Source organism: Falco peregrinus, chromosome 1, assembly GCF_023634155.1.
Source record: "Falco peregrinus isolate bFalPer1 chromosome 1, bFalPer1.pri, whole genome shotgun sequence".
Classification (NCBI taxonomy): Eukaryota; Metazoa; Chordata; class Aves; order Falconiformes; family Falconidae; genus Falco; species Falco peregrinus.
This window is the reverse complement of record NC_073721.1, coordinates 94,185,157-94,202,481: the sequence shown is the minus strand read 5'-3', so window position 1 is coordinate 94,202,481 and position 17,325 is coordinate 94,185,157. Positions and strand designations below refer to the sequence as shown.

The following is a 17,325-nucleotide window of genomic DNA, read 5'->3' as shown; positions in this document are numbered from 1 at the left end:
TATAAATCAGATTAACTACTAGTGTGAGCAAGTCACGAAAAGGACCAGGGTTTTTATTTGCAAGATTTCTTCTCGGTCTTTAACTCAAAAGGAAGTTTATGACTATGTTAGATTACTCACCAGTAATTGACCCAAAGATAGCTGTTCTTTACAGCCCTTGTTTTCATTTCTGCAGTATATTTGAAGGGCAAGTAGTTCTCTCCTGCAACAATTATCTTTAAATACCTGAAAAATCAAAACCCATTTTCTTTTAGAAAATGTAGACACTCAAGAATATGCAAGTTCAAATAAAGTAGAGGCTGCAATCTGTCTACACCAGTGTCATTTAATTCTAGCCTTACGTGCCAGAAATAAAACCCTATCATTCAAATTTTCTTGAACGTGCACATCACCGAGATTCCTCCAGTATGAAGCAGCCCAGTGAAAGAGAATATTTGGACAGATGCTCTGCTACTTTTACTATAAATACAATAAAGGGAAGGTTCAGGAAGAGGACTAAATTTTTTGCTATTTGCTTGTCAATAGTAGGCTTGCATAAGCTAGAACATTGTTTGAGAAGCTGGTGTATTAGGCACAATAACATAACACAAGAAAGAGCCAAAGCACAGTGGCTCAGAGAGGAAGGATTTCATGGAAGATAGTTCCCACAATGACTAGACTTCATTAGTAGCACATAATTAAAGATATTTTCTATGGTCTTAGACTGGAGTAGCTTTATTATTCCACAGATAAGCAGGCTCCAACTATCTCTGCATTTTAATGTTCATAAGCCTCTTCAGCACTTCTTGTGTATAATAGAACTGAAAAAAGTTGGAAACAGAGAACTTGGGGTTTGGATTTTTCACCTTTTATGGGTGATATCCCATAAAAGATAGAGAGGCAACACAACTGCACATTCAAAATGTCCCCCCTGCCAAGGGCAGGAACTGGAGACAGGACTGAATATCATTACTACTATGTGAAGTCCAAAACAAAGGGATGAAAACTTACAGTCATTCTGCAATTGCTCTTATGACCATGAAGAAATGCCGAAGAACCAAGCCCAACCTGTGACTACTTCTCTGACAAACCGAGTTCTGTGATACTGCATGCACTGCAGCGTTACTGTAATTACAGAACAGTTCCGCATGCTAACATTTAACAGCAGCGGCTATGAATTACGATCGGATCTGTCCAGTGACTATGAATCTATACCCAGTGTCAGTGAAGAAACACCGCAGCCATTCTCATCCGATCTCATCTGACACAGATCACCGATTCCAGTTCACTTTTCAGGTGCATGTGTGAAGTTAATGAATCAACAAATCTCATTTGAATAATCAATTGCCAGTACTGTAGTGATTTTTCCAAAGTAATTCACAGGTTACTGGACACAGTTTTACTGACTGAAGGTTAAGGTAAGAAGACAGTTTTAAAACAGTTTGTCCAAGACTATCTAAAAGCTATTCAATGATTTTGGACATCAGTGCTCTATGGGAAGAGAGGTTTCCAGTTTCATGAAATCACTGACTTGCACAGTTAGTCTAACATGTATTTAACAAACATGTCCTCCTCTTGTTTTAAAGATATTTGAGGTTCCATAACAAATGTACACATTTATATATATTGGGAGCTAGAAAGTCAAAGGACAAACAAAATAGACATCAAGATTACTGGCCTAAGCTCCTGGAGAGCATACCCATGCCAAAGCTAAATTACACTGAGCACTGTTCAGAGAACTATGCTGAGTTAAGACAAGGAGAGATTGATGTATCCACTAGACTTTTCTTGAAAATGGTTACTATGATGTGTATTAGCTTAGGCCAGAAAGACTACTAATACAAAGAATTTAGAAAACACTTTGGAAGACTAACACAAAAACTGCATAAACCACGTACTAGGTCGAAAAGAATTTTCTCTCCCCACAATCTTTCAAAGGCAACACAAAGATTTGCTGTGAAAAACAGTAACGAGAGTATCAGTAAAATAAATTATCCATATAAAAAGAACCTGATTCTGTTACAGTTACTGTAACTCCACACTGTTCTGGTTCCAGTGTGGTTCACAGAACAACACGCTGTAAAAACAGGTTATCGAAACAGTAGACACTGGTCTGGAGCCAAACCACAAGTAAAGTTTGCCCTGATCTGTGACATCTCTGCATCTACAAGAGATGCAGTATTTCTTATCATCCTCCTGGCTGATGGGAGGACAAATGCAACATGTTGCTGCAGCTCCCAACTATGTAAACAAGATGTGACATCTGGCTGGACCATTAGAGATGAAGCTGACATGTTGTTTTCTACCATGTCGTTAACATTGTAAGAATGAGCTGTCTTCCTATATAAAATACATGGTTTAGGTTTTTTAACAAAACTATCTTCCTCAGGTAGCTTATTAGGCTTATGAAATAATTACCACAAAGCAGCAACATATCTTATGTATGCCACACAATTCAATGCTCTTGAGTAAGGAAGAATTTCAACAATACCTTATCTTTTACTATGCTTTCTTGACACGCTGTACATTTTGGGCTAGAAGAACTGGAGAGAAAAGGAAACAGAAAAGTTATTTTAACTCACCTGAAATTTTGTAGTGTAAAATTTTCAGTTTATGAAGACGTTTACTTAGTCATGATTACTCAATATATTTTAAAATCAAGAGTATGTAGTTCATGGTAATGAGATAACATGATGTTATCTCAAAGAAATTTGAACACTGAGTTTTCACTGGACAGTATCTGGCATTCCCAATTAAATAAGACCACCACAATTTCTCCAGCCAACTGCACAGTGGTTTTCTTGAAGCCAGCAAAATCCATTCTCTATTTTACAGTCTGTGCCTGATCCACAATTTTTGTCACTTCTCAATTTATCTGTGCAAACAAGCAAAATCTTGTCTCTTCCATTAATTATCCAGTCCTTTTTCAAACAACACTCGATTAAACTTTACTTTCTCTGACAGTCAATTGCACCTCCTTTTAAGGTAAAAAAATATTTATGTCCACCTCCAAGTCTGTTCTGGTTTTAGCAGTTGTTACAGATCCTTGCTCCCTCCTTTACCTGAACTACTGCCTTGTAGCTGCCTTTGTAATCTAATTACCAAACGTGTGATCCCTTAGACAACAGGTAGATTGAGGAGCAGAGCAGTGCATGGAAACCGGAGTGTAGGAAAGCTGGGTTCCTACAGCTATTATGGGCTCTGACCTCCTAGGTGTCATTGCGTAAGTCTCTTCATTCCTTTTTAGCTCCTTTTCTCCATGTAAAATGGCGATAGTCATACTGATCTCCCATGCAAAGCACAGATGTCTATGGATGAGAAGCACTAGGTACATTCTTTTGTAAAGCAACTCATTGACAGGCAACATAAGTTGCAGCTACTAACAGCAGTGCAAATTAATACAAAATGCTGAATAAGTTTGATTATGTTATATAATCAGTATGATTACTTCAAATCATCTCACTGGCTTCTGCTCCTTCAGCTGACCATTCTCTGTCTCATCATATTTCTGAGCATCTTAACTACCTTGCAGCTTCAGTATCTGTAATGTTTTTCTTAACTTAAAAAAAAGGAAACTAATCTACTTGAGGGCATATAGTGTTTAATACAATGTCATGCTTTTCTTGCTCTTACTGAATTCACTCAAGCATCCGCTTGCTCTTTTAAACTACTGCTGCATACTGAGCAGACATCTTTACCGCATTATCTACACTGACACCCAATTCTTTGTCCTCAAATAACCCTGGAACAGAAGCTGCTAGCATATAATCAGAGTGTATGTGTGTGTAGCAGCATATCCACACCAAATGAAAATTCTTTGTGCAAATACAGAAACAACATAAACTTATGCTGCTTTCAATGCTATGGCACATTTTTTATTTCTCAAAAGCAGCAGCTTTAAATTTAGTTTTAATAAAGGATATGTTTGCAACAAACATTAAATATCGTGAAATAACTCAAATGACAGAACAGTGTGGTAGATGGCCTTACCCATGTGTCCTTTTCAATAACAGACTGGTTGGAAAGTCAGGAAGGTAAAGTTACACATATTCTAGCTGCACTGTAATAAGCACGTGTGCATATCTCACAGCAGGGAAGGAAAATTGCCCAGATTCCAGCAATACCAGAATTGTTACTGCTTAGACTGTGAAGGATCTGCTCTATCTACACACAGATATCCAAGCATGGCAGATGTTTGTTTTTCTGAGCCACTGCCACTAATCATGCAAGAGTCTTCCAAAAACATATATTCAGAAAGAAATAACTGCATTTCTTAAATACAAATGACACTTCACCTGAAAATGTGCATTGAAAGAAAGGTCGGTGAGGGTTTGGTGTTTTAAATTTGACATGCTGTAGCACAAAACCTACAGGAGTGCATTAGTGAGCTATGGACCCTTATATATGCCCAATACAGAGGTTACTCTTCTTCATGAGACAGAGTGATCTTATATCCTCCAATCTCCTTTGTCATGCTGCATGTAGTCTCAGTATATATCTACCTGAGATTACAGTATTTCCAAGTGAAATATAAACTAATAATCCAGAGTCAGGATGGTCACAAAAAGTAAACAGAAGATCATCGGGACCTTCCAAAGTCAAATAATCTGTTAGTAGTCCAGTGTGCAACAGCCAGTGAGCCCAATCTCTTCTGTACCCCTGCTTTCCCAGTAGTAAATGGAAGTATTAACTAGTTACTTAGCCCAGAACATTAAAGCTTGCAGAATGATCTTCAAACATCAGACCAAGTTTTGTAATCACACTGCTGAATACAATCAGTAGCAACACATCAAAGCTGAGAGGCAAAGAAAGATACTTCTACTGATGCACAGATACTTCTTGAAAGCTAGATACTCCTTGAATGATCCCACTTTTATTCTTACCTAGACTAGGAAATACTGCATCTCTCAGCGTTCATTTTATGCCTGTAACATTCACTCACCCACTTTGTACTCTGGCCCGAACATCTCAGTAAGAGAGAAGCCAGCCTCCCTGACCCTCCTGGAATCCACAAAACATACAGGACATACAACTACAAGGGTTACAGGTAAAGGAAGCTCCACGAGCAGTGACATTTAGCCAAGGGTCCCACCACTCAGCTGTAAGGCTGGGTGCAGAGCTAGCTTCCTCACACAGCCACAATTTGCTAAGTGTATTCTACACCAAACTAGCCATATTAGCAGTCATGTAAAATAGCTGCTCAGTCTAGGCTCCACAGGCCATGAAATTCTTACCTAACACATCGCTACATGGGATTAAACCACTTTAACAACCATTTCAACAATACTGATGGAAAGCTTAGCTGTCTCATCCTGACGCAGAGCAGAACACAACAAACGTTTGCACCAGTATATGGGTAACAAATAGCCAAGCAAGCAATAAGTGGAAGGCTGCTTTGAGTCAGGGCATTAGCTCAACGTATTCCTAAAACTACAATGGTGTTCATACTACTTTCAGCCATTCACAAGATTTAAAAGATAGCAACATGTTCTACCACAGCAAAAAAAACATACCTTAGCAAGGCATTCATGCAGGTCTCACAAAATCTGTGTCCACATTCAGTCTGTTTAGGATTACATAAGATGAGGTGACATTTTTCACATTTATATTTATCTTCCACAGCATTTACAAATTTCTCTTTGTAGCCACCTTGCTCTGGAACATAAATTGATGCTGAAGGACTGCGATCAGGATTGGCCCTTTGTTGTACCATTTCTACGGATAAAGGGGGTTCTGTCTTCTTACTGGTGTCCATACTCTAAGATAGTTTCTGTGAAACAAAAATGAGAAAGCTTCTGAGAAATGAAGACCTCTTTTCTATTTAAATAAAGCAAATACAGCATTCTGAGAGACTACATAAAACCAGAAAGCACTAAGAACAGATGCATGTCCACACATCATGTACTCTGCCTATACTTAGGCAGTTATGTATGTATTAAGCATAGCAAATCTGTAGAATAGTCCTCATTTTTTCGAAGGCTCTAGAAGGTCAAGACTTAAAACTTATGCCTGAAAGCAAAGTGTTAGTTAGTTATGAGCATTATTCTGGGAACAAGTAAGAGCAGAGCTTGCATTCTTCCATATCTTTCTCTCTCAGAAGTGACCTTAGTATTGAAGTTTTAACATTAGAAGAAGCAGAAAAGGGTATGGTGGAGAGGGTGCACTGGTACAGTACCATGCAAGGCATTACTCAAGATGCTACTGTAAAACACACACAGCCACCAGTGTCCTACGCAGGGCCTGTGGAGTCTGTGCAGCTCCACTGCCAGCTTTTCCTGTCTTATACTTTGCTATTGCATGGGATAGACATTCTGCTGTAATTCTGTTTCAGAACAACACAACAGGTTTTGCTTATTAAACACTATCCAACCTTGTCATTATACATTCCTACCTGAAGAGAACAGGTAACACAAGCATGATTGACAGAGGAGAAAGGCCAACGTGACATGGCTGCTTGATTAATTCACCAGGACTAAGCACAACTGACAGGCAGCTGAGAAAATAATTAATGCAGTTGAAGACTGAATTACAGTAACTATTGACGATGATTCTTCTAGGCCAGCATGAAAAGCATTAGCAGAGCAACATACCCCATGTTAAATTTTAAAACATGTTTTCAATCATTTCCTTGCTTATCTTGTAGTCAAACAAGTGTAAGTGGTCATAAAAAACCTCAGCACACACAGGAGAAAGTACAGTTGGAGGATACAACACCTATTTACGTAAGAGAAATGCCTGGCTATTTACAAGAGAAAAGCATGCTTCAATTCTCCCTCCACATTAAGTGACACTTGAAATATAAACCTATTCCAGTCCTCTACAGCTTACAGCTGCCTCAACTGCTATAGTTATAATTCAACCTTAAGAAGCAGAATAAAGAAATGAGGCCAAATTCACTTCTCAGTTATAAAAATATGTCCACCAATACCAAAGGTAGTCACACGCCTCAGATCCCAAACATGCAAACCTTGTACAGTTTTTGGGACCTCTTATCTTCCCTCATTAAGCCCAAAACAAGTATTTTCTTGTAGATGATTTATGCATCTTTATTTTTGGTACAGAATTCTCCATGGAGACTAAACAGACAAAGATATTTCTTACATTTCTGATGCCAGCTGTTATTTCTAGAAACAAAAGACACAATCTTTGTAACTCATCACTGATACCATTTCATGCCTTTATCAACACCAGCTGAGCGAAAGTAGAGATGCTGAGTGAAGAATCCCCACTTCATTGTCTTCTTGCCCCAGGGGAAAGCCTCTCTGCATCCCCACCAAACACAGAGAGCCCAAACAAACCATCCTCACAACTCAGTACATAGATCTAATGATTGGGTCTTATTCAAAAGCACCCAAACAACCCCCAAGCAAGAAAAAAACCCCAAAAACCCCCAAAAACAACAAAAAAAACCCCACCACCACCTCCACCCAAACAAAACAGTTTCTACAGTAACTGAAAGGGCAATTTAAATTGTGGTTAATTTGAATTAACGTCTGGCTGTTCCTTGTCTACTCTTCAAAGAATGGAGAGCCTAATGCCTTGACAGAACAGGCATCTGAAAAAACAGTGTTTAACTGAAAGTAACTTGCACTTCTCATGAATGAGAAAATTCAGATTATTTCAGACCAGGGAAGTAAGCAAAGCCTGAACTGGAGTTTCAACAGCAAATATAACAGATAATGATGACGCCAAAAGAGGCAACTCAAGACATTGTAACCAGCACAAGAAACAAGATGCGATGTTGAGAACAAGAGTCTGAGAGACAAGGAGGCTAAAAAGTGCCGTGAGTGAGAAAGCAAAGCAACTGATGGAAGTTTGGCTTTAGAGATTACCCAAGGCACAACTGCCACTGCTGAATATCTGTGGCTGGACAGAGGGGAACCCAGTCATGACCTTAGGACCTGGCACTTTATGCAGCTGTAAGAGAATAGGAGATCAGCAAGAGAGGAAAAAAAAAAAGTGCAACTCCATAAGCACCTGGACTGGTGAAACTTAGCTACCTATGGATTTGCTTCTTGTGTGGGACTGCAGAAAAAGCTTCATTTGGAACTTGCAGTTTAGGAATCCGTAAAGGTTTTCAGTTCTAAGTTGCAGATAGATACCAATTCCTCTTTTCCCTCTGCAACTGCTTTTTTTTTTTTTTTTTTAAATCATATTCAAGAACACTATCATTCAGTCAACTCTTGAAGTCAAGTCAATTTTAAGCATGTTGACTGTTAAGAACAATACAGGGAACCTGATTTTCCTTAAAATGCCAGAATAAAACAAGGTATGGCCTGATTTTGGCCCACAGAAGAAATACAGAAAAACAGGCATTTATAAAAAAAAGATGCTGACAGGAGAATTGTCAAATCAAGGAAGCACAAAGTTCCTGAACTTAAAGTCACACAACACAACTACCGAACGCCTGTTTCCCCACTAAAGCTTCTTCCAAACAAAAAACAGCTAAAAAGATTTTGAGAGATGTGAGTCTTCCCATAGCATGATCTCTTCATGGAAACTGAAGAACTGGTCACAAGGAGGCAGGTAGGGGCAAGAAGAATAATATTAAATATTTAACTGAGAAAGGTACCAAATATAAAGCAGGTGAGAGTTTCAGAGATACAAAACTGCTCAGGGGTTTGACTGTCAGCTGTCAAGACAGATTTCATATCAAAATCAACTGCACAGGACTCCACTTTTGGCAATGACATATTGGATATCTTGTCACAGAAAATAACCAGAAAACACACAGATAAATAAAATTTACTATGCAATATGCTTAACAGTCAGATTTGTGTGTCTCGGGTTTTATATTTCTGTTTTACAAAGAAGTATGTCAGACCAGAAAAGCTACGCAAGCGCAGCACCAGAGTAGCCGGCTTGGTGAGAGGCATTCTCTTCCCCAACACTTTGAACTGCCAGCATTTTCTTATGCAGAAAACCTACAAAGTTATTGTATTTTATTGTGATACTTCATGAATAGAGAACTGAGTTTAAAAGAACATCAGAACCCCCTTATTACAGCAAGACAGCTGCATTTCACAAGAGGGTGTGGAGACGAGATGTCTGTTGAAGTACACACAGAAATCTGTATTCCCAGAGCCATGCCCTCACACACACGAGTTACATGCTCTTACAACAGCATACAGGATCAGCGGTGAACACAAATGCAGATAACACAAACATTTCAGCTGCCACCCTTTTGCAAATAGCTTTCTATTACGGTTTACATGCCACTACAGCGCATCATCTGCAACATCATCTCCTCCTTTTCAAGAACCTTTAACAGCAGGACTTAGATTATACCCCACAATCATGTTTCAAACTGCCAAAAAGAAGCAATTTTGAAGTTACACCTCAGTAAGATACAATGTGCTTACAGCGGTGAAGATAATACGCTTGCAGAAAGCAGGGAGAAGAGTCTAGCTAGAATATTCAAGATAGACTAGTTCTGGTGGGGGCCTCCAATTCCTAAAGGCATGGCAAGCTGCCATCAAGTCAGAAACTCTGGTTCTTGTTTAGCAAGCTAAGTCTTAACTCCTAATTCACCACCGGCTATTACTTAAACTCCGATTTCTTATCCCTTGGAAAAATCATCACAGTAAGAATGAGACTTTTGGATGTCTTTTAAAACTGTTAGATCTTAGACAGCCACCTTTCAGGACAGATAAGCACGTAAAAAGAGGCACAGTCACCAAGGTCGGTTCTGTCCCCTGTTGATTACATTCTTTCAGCCACCTCTCCTGCAGCCAGCATATCCTTATGTTCATGCTTCTGCAGAGCAACAAGAGCAGAGATTGTTCTGGTCATCAGATGGGTGACACTGCTTGCCCTAGTCTGACAGATTTCACTGAGCTCCATCTTTTGTCACTACTCTTGTTCAATAAAAGTGGTACTCGCATATCTAAGCCCAGACCTCAGGTAGTTTTTCGGACTGTATATACTGTAATAAAGGTTAGAATAATTTGTTGTTACTTAACTCACACTATCATTAGTACAGCAGGTTAGAAAATGGAACCAAAAGTGAATTTACTGACAAAGACATTCCAAGAATTAGAAAGCATGGAAGTTCCCAAACAAAAAGCATTTTGCTTTTTCTTGTTTAATCAAGGATGCTGTTATTACCACAGAGGGCAAACATCCTAGAAATTTGGATTAGTATTCTGTATTACACCACATACATTTTTTATTTGCTCTTTTGCAATAAAACCAATTTGCAACACAAATACAATAAAGCTTCCATAAAAATTCAAAATAAATTTCCATCTAAAAAAGCCAGGAAAAAAAAAAAATAAACCTTACACAATCTAAAAGACCCAAAAAACCACTGATTGCAAAAGGGACCACGGGATTTGGAACCTAGCAGGCTCTGCAAGAGACAGTTTCAATATATTGACAACACTAAGCAAATAAGCTTTTGCCAAAGTTTTAGAATTCAAAAAGGTCAAGAAGCTATTTGAAATAAATGTCTTTGTTACACTACCAAAGAAAAGGATAACAGAAGAGAGGATCTAATTTGGTTATTACTTAGGACAGAAACACTTTTCTATCAAATTACAATTTGCACTGAGAACAGAAGTTACTCAAACAGAACACCACTGCATGCACAGTATCTAAATTAAGCTCTCAAAAAGAAAGTTGGACAAGGAGCTAAAGATCACAGCAGAAAAGTGACCAATGAGACAATTCAACCTGTCCTCTTCCAAAACCAGTCTATATATTTTTATCTAAAAAGCATAAAACCACACAAACTTCAGCATCTCATCCTAACGAGGTCTTGGTAGTGTGGGGTATGTTTTTTTGGTATAGCTTTTAACAAGATAGGGCTTGTGATTGCGCTGTCTCTCCTCCCAGCCTCTCAAAAACACATGGGAACCAACTGGTTAGATAGCTGCTCATTTTCATGAAACCTATGTGGGGAACAGAAAGAGAAACTTAATGTAGTTTCCCAGTGAGCAAGAGGGTGTAAAAGTGCAGCCTCAATCATCACCACCTCCGTGTGGTCTATTAGCTGGCCAGTCAGTACACGATTACTTCCACGCCAGCCAAGACCACCAGCTCCCTCCCTCTTGTCCCTCTTAGTTTCCTCCGCTATTATAATGGTGGGGAGTGGGCTGGAGATCTTTTTTTATTATTATGTTATTTTATTGAGGAGGGGGGAGTAAGGGTTAAAAAAAAAAAAAAGTGGGGATACAGAGCAGAAATTAGTAGAAAACTAGACTTCATCAGTTTCACTCCTCACAAATTTTCTTCCGTACTTTACAGGATATCCTCAGAGCACCAGAAAATTGTGTACCCGGTGTGGTATTTCCAGCTCTTCAGTCTTCCCAGCCCATATGCTTTCTATCACCAAGAATTATTGTTTCAAGTTATCATCACACAGAAATCTTTATCTTAAATTATTAAAACAATCTGAACTTTTCCTTTGTCTTATATTCCAGCATTTTATAGCTTTTAATAAATTCCTAGCACATACTTACTGAAAAGAATGTACATCTTTCACTACGGGTTAGACAAGTCTTCTGACTCTGTTCTGCTTCTGAGTACGATTATAATACGCCACATATACTGTCATACCTTGATGACTGGTTGAAACAATAATGCAAGCTGAAAGCTGGATATTGCTGACAACGTATTACCAATTTACTCAGTGCACACATGTCAAAAAAAATTAAAGCTGAACAGGGAGGCTGCCATGGGAATCTTGACTCTAGAGCTCTTAAGCATGAAGGTGTCTTCCTGCAGAGCGCTGTTCTCACAACATCCAGCTACTCCTTGGCCACGTATTCTGGTAAAAAGCCCCACCACTGAGTCTGGATAGGGGCACAGAAGAACAACTGATCATTAAAATGCAAATAGCCTGAATCGCTCCAAAAAATTCCTTGGCAGTGACTGGTGCAGCACTGGAGTGGCAGGTCTGAAAGCAGAGGACCATCCATCGATTTTGCCTTGTGTGAGGTCGGAAGTCCCGGCACTGTCACTCCTCAGTCTGTACAGGGGAACCACAGATTTATTTTCCTTTTCCTCCATGCACTTGTCACGCCTGAAGCACTGTTCACTGTTTCTATACAGCATATATAGGATCAACTAACCCGTGCTGAGGTATTTCCAGCTTATGCTTTAACAGAAAATTATAAGGGCAATCCGGCAGGATGGGGAAGGGTTGCTGGTCACCAATGCTAGGTATTTTACACAGCGAAAAAGACCATACCTTACCTTCTTTTATGCAAAACATTCAAATACTAATTCCTGTACAGAAACAAAAGCCGCATTGATACATAAAACTTATTTTTCCTTGTGTTAAAATTGAAATAAATTTAACCACTTTAAACTTTGCCCTTTACTTCCATAAGCATCCACCTTACTTGCATAAACTAATGCAAGCCAACTGTGAAGACGACCTTGAGATCATATACATAATAGAACAGATGAAGATCAATAAGGGAAAAAAATCACTACTTCAACATAAGCAGTAGGACAGAAGCATTTCAAACCACACAGAAGATATTGAGTATTCTCTGCACAAGGAGTTTCTGCCTTTTGCAGGCTCTTCACAGCCACTTATTGGTGCCATATCCCAGAAACACTGAGGTTGGAACGCACCTCTAGACATCACCTAGCCCAACCTCCTGTTCAGAGCAAGGCCAACTTCAAAGTTAGATCAGGTTGTCCAAGGCTGAGTTTTCAAGAACTCTAAGGATGAAGATACCACGACCTCTCCAAGCAACCTGTTCCAGTGCTTTACATTCCTCTGTGAGGAGTTTTTATTCTAGCAATTATGGTGTGATATTCCTATTTAGAAAAAAGGACTGTTCCAATACACGAACTACATTCTCTAGCAACTAAACCATAAACCATCATAATCTATAATGGCTCTACTCTATAAAAATTATAGAGCAAATCTCAAAACTACTTTTGGCTTGGATGGTACAGGCTATTCTTGACCTAGAAAAATCAGAAGGATAAGCAAAAATGGTACCTCAATATTCTTGCAAGAGAACAATCATGCATGTCACTTGAATCACAAACATGTATTTCCCACATTCAAGTTTATAAGATGACTGAATAGTAGCAAACAAACTATAAATTGAGTTTTACATTGTTTTATTCTTTTAACTTTTTATCACTTTCCTTGGCTCTTTTTCTTACGACAAGTCCACACTTTCATGAGAAGTGTCTTCATAGGGTTAAACAAAACAGCATCCCAGCACAGGAACAAATTTAGCAAGCCTGCTAGACTACGCTTTCATGAAAACTGTTCTAATATATACTCACTCCTGCTCAGTGCAACAGATTTCTAGATTCTAAATAGAAAAGAAAGCATTGTATAGATGTGCAAAGTAATTACATCAACATTAAGAGATGAGAATGGGAATACTTACAAATAATAATGTAGTATTAATAGTTTGGAATATCCAAGAGCACAGGGACTGACACTTTTAGTAACTACCCAATAACATGTGGAATAGAATTAACACTCAGTCTAATACATACTGCCATGATGGGAGGAAAAAACCCAAATCAATCAAACAAACAAAAAAACCACACAAACTTTTAGAGGGATCAAATTTTAACTATTAAAAAAGACAGCAGAAAAGTAATTCAGTGCAATTTAGGAAAACTGATTTTTACATGACACTACGTTCAACTATGACTTTTTGAAAGTTAACAGCATTCTTTTGAATCATGACATATGGGCTGGAAAACGGCTTTATGATTGAGCCTGAGGCAGCAGTAAAAACAAAGTGTTTGTATTTTGACTTACACTTGCTATCTACAGCTCTCAATAATTACTTTGTAATCTCAGTGGGCTACCAAAATACATTATAAAGTCATTTGAAGTGCAAGAAATTAAAAGCCTCTTTTAGAAATCAAAAGACCTCTTAAGCTTTGAAAGCCTGGGTCACAACAGATAAGAGACATGCTGTCCAAGCTTGCAGTGAGTACCTTTTCTGCATTTTGAATTCCAGTTTGGGTTCTTGTCTATGGATGCAGGAAAGACAAGAGAAAACATACAAGGTTACTGCATTTCACCTATGAAGTTAACCCCCAGTTGGGATCCATATTTCTATATGAGGTTTTTAGTAGAAGCATTTCAAGAATAGGAAAGATCAAAAGACAACCAGATGATCACAGGACAAAGTGTACTTTAATCTCTTCCTCTGGTGTTCAGGGGAAGTCCATGATTGAGATACATGTGCCAGTCCCATGTGGAGGAAGTGGATCAATACTGTGTATTTTTTTCGTAACTTCTGGCTCTGTTTACAAAGGAAAAGTTCTACCTACCACAGGGGGGGGAAAAAACCCCCTCAGATCAAATATTCTGAGAAATGTTGTGATAATAACAGTATTTCAAATTAAATTTCCTTTTACAAAATTGTTTTATATATGCTATATATTTGCTTAACTAGCAAAACCAGTTTATATTTGCATACGATGTACTCTGTTTTTATGGCAAGCTCTTTCCATCAGTCTAGATTTCTTCCTCTTCTCATTTTATGGCAAGCTAAACATTTCCTTTACTTTTGTTGCACAGCATAGAAGTCATTGGTTCACATGTTACACGTGGCAATGTCAAAGCACATACACCCAAAAGAGAAGTCATTCATTATATGCTTCACGCTTAGGATCCATGCTATGACCTGGAAACGGTAAATTTGAACTACCCATGACAAATCCTACCAAGGATCAACAAGGGTTAAGGCAGATGGTATATCCAAATCATTTCAGCCAAAGCATACTGTCCTAGAAAAAGAATTCTCATTTGCTAGTGACCTGAAAAAAGACCCATTTTCCTCCCAGTGTGCCTTCAAGAAAAATCTGCTGCATGACTTATCAGAAACAACTTGCTTTTAGATTATATCAACTTAAAGACACTAAAGTCTTTTCATCTCTGAAATCACCAAGTAGGAATAAAAAAAAAATCTTGCTTTTCAAGTTGCCAGTCTTTTTTTTTTTTTAACCAAGACCTATCAATGCTATTCATTTCCACTCTGTTAATCAAATAGATCCTCAGTTTCAAAACTAATGAAATTTCAGAAGTCAGAATAGCAACAGATATTCTTCAAATCACAGTCTATCTACTCTGCTGACTGGCAAGTGCACGAAGAATATTTCCTGCATTGCCAATTTCTGGCAGAGTACATCTGTGCCGACTCTTAATGAATCCAGCCTTGAAATATAAACAGAGGTACTATCCACCTTAAAATTCTTTACCTCATCTTCTCCAATTATTAAATGAAAGTATCTGAAGGCAAAGGTATCAGAGACAGACCAGCAAATAAAAAAACCCAAAGCACTTGAAGAGGCTTATTATAAATAATCACATGAAAACTGCCTTCTTAAGAATCCCAAAAATATTACATTAATCTGATTTTAGAATGCAGCTCATCTTGAACAAAATAATCCTCCCAAGAAACTCTGAACACAGCAGAGTATAGAGGAAGCTGGTAAATAAAATAGAATGCAACTTCAAGTACAGCTCTGCACTTCCTGAATTCAATGTTGAAATGAAGTACTGTGGAACTAGAAATGGCCATCCCAGAAAACAGAGACCACAGCATGTCACTTCCACAAGAAATTATTTCCACTGTAGCCAAAGCAAGTTCTCTAAGCACACATGCAAAGCTCAAAAGTCTATCTATCACGTCCCCTACGGAAACTAACTCACCCACATAAAATATTTCCTGCTCTTCCATTTTATCCATTCGGCCAACACAGACTATCAACACAGGCAAAAAAAATATTACTTTTTCACACTGCTCTAAATACTAATCAAATTCTAGAAACTAACAACAGCACATGATACAAGCAGAATATTTTATTTAACATTAAACTGCCTGGAAGACGTTCATTCATGCACAGATCTTGACCTCTAACTAATCGTAAGTGGGTTTTTGCACCATTCTAAATGATGTCTTCAGCTTTATCTAAAATTATTTCTTCTTATTCAGGAAGGAAAAAAAGGCATAAGGGCAACACTCTCATCATTCATCTGTATTTTATTATTTATCAGACTGTGAGGGAAGACAAAGCATTGTCCACTTGTTAAGCCTGCTATCACGTCATTAAACTTCAGTGATTTCAGGTTTATACTGTATACAGAATCACAGAAGGGTCAGGGTTGGAAGGGACCTCTGGAGATCATCTAATCCAACCCCTCTGCTAAAGCAGGTTCACCTACAGCAGGTTGCACAGAATCACATCCAGGTGGGTCCTAAATGTCTCCAGAGAAGGAGACTCCACATCCTCTCTGGGCAGCCTGCTCCTGTGCTCTGTTGCCCTCAAAGTTAAGAAGTTCCTCATCATATTCAGGTGGAACTTTATGTGTTTCAGTCTGTGCCCGTTGCCTCTTGTCCTGCCTCTGGGTACCACTGAAAAGCACCTGGCCCCATCCTCTTGGCACTCACCCCTTAAGATATTTGCATGCATTGATAAGGCCCCCTTTCAGCCTTCTCCAGGCTAGACAGGTCCAGCTCTCTCATCCTTTCCTCATTGGAGAGATGCTCCAGTCCCCTCATTTGTGTAGCCTCCACTGGACCCCCTCCAGTAATTCCCTGTCTCAAACTGGGGCACCCAGAACTCAATATACTAAGAAAACAAATACCTCACTGTTTATATTGTATTTTCTATGACCAACATCTTGACGTTTGTAAAGAGGGGTGTATGGGGGGTATTGCTGTTAAAATTTTTCTATTAAAGGAAGAAAACCAATTGAAGCACATTTGTAAATATAATTCAGAAGAAAAAAAAACCACAGAAAAAATTAAAAAACCAAAACACTTGTGCTAATATTTCTAGTTAAAATAAAGTGTATTCCAGTTTCTCCATCTCTAGCAAAACGTATTACTGAAGCTGAGTTTTCAGAAACTAAAAGTAAGGTTTGGAAAAAAATCACAGACCCTTAATTCAGACTTGTCAACATTCAGAATCAGAACTTCTCATTCACTGCTATCTAAAGCATTTTTTACCTTCATGTAAGAAGTTGGGTCTTTTGCAACTGAAGATTTAGATTCACAAACCCATGTTTCCCAGCAATGTAAGAAACGAAGGAACTTGTTGCTTCCTCTTGTAGTAAACATAGGCTTTGGGAATATGCTATTGAAGGCCAAGTCTGTAAGACACAAATTCCTTCTGGTGTATGACAGTATTTGTTCTTCCAGCTGCAAAGTCTCATTAAAAGATTCTTTTACCTGGAACCTTCATGCAATTTCCTAGTTTCTCTGTCAGACTGAGATTACTTTCCCATATATCAAACTATTTTATTATTTTGCCTTGCCAACCTTAAGTCTCGTATTTACTGCCTGCAGGTTTCTAATAACTGTTATTCTGGAGGTTTCAGATCAATAGATATCGTTGACACCG

General features: G+C 38.5%; 1 protein-coding gene across 12 annotated transcripts in view; it reads right to left on the bottom strand.

Annotated features, from left to right (window-relative positions):
• Window positions 1-17,325, bottom strand: part of TRAF3 (TNF receptor associated factor 3) — a 71,203-nt gene that overhangs the window by 29,120 nt on the left and 24,758 nt on the right. For all 12 annotated transcript variants that reach the window (XM_055797887.1, XM_055797894.1, XM_055797873.1 and 9 more), the window contains 3 exons: window positions 5,493-5,749; window positions 2,471-2,522; window positions 121-225 (listed from right to left, as the gene is read on the bottom strand). In XM_055797887.1, the coding sequence (XP_055653862.1) occupies window positions 121-225; window positions 2,471-2,522; window positions 5,493-5,734 (399 nt within the window). In that variant the 5' untranslated portion in view covers window positions 5,735-5,749. The remainder of the gene's footprint in view (window positions 1-120; window positions 226-2,470; window positions 2,523-5,492; window positions 5,750-17,325) is intronic.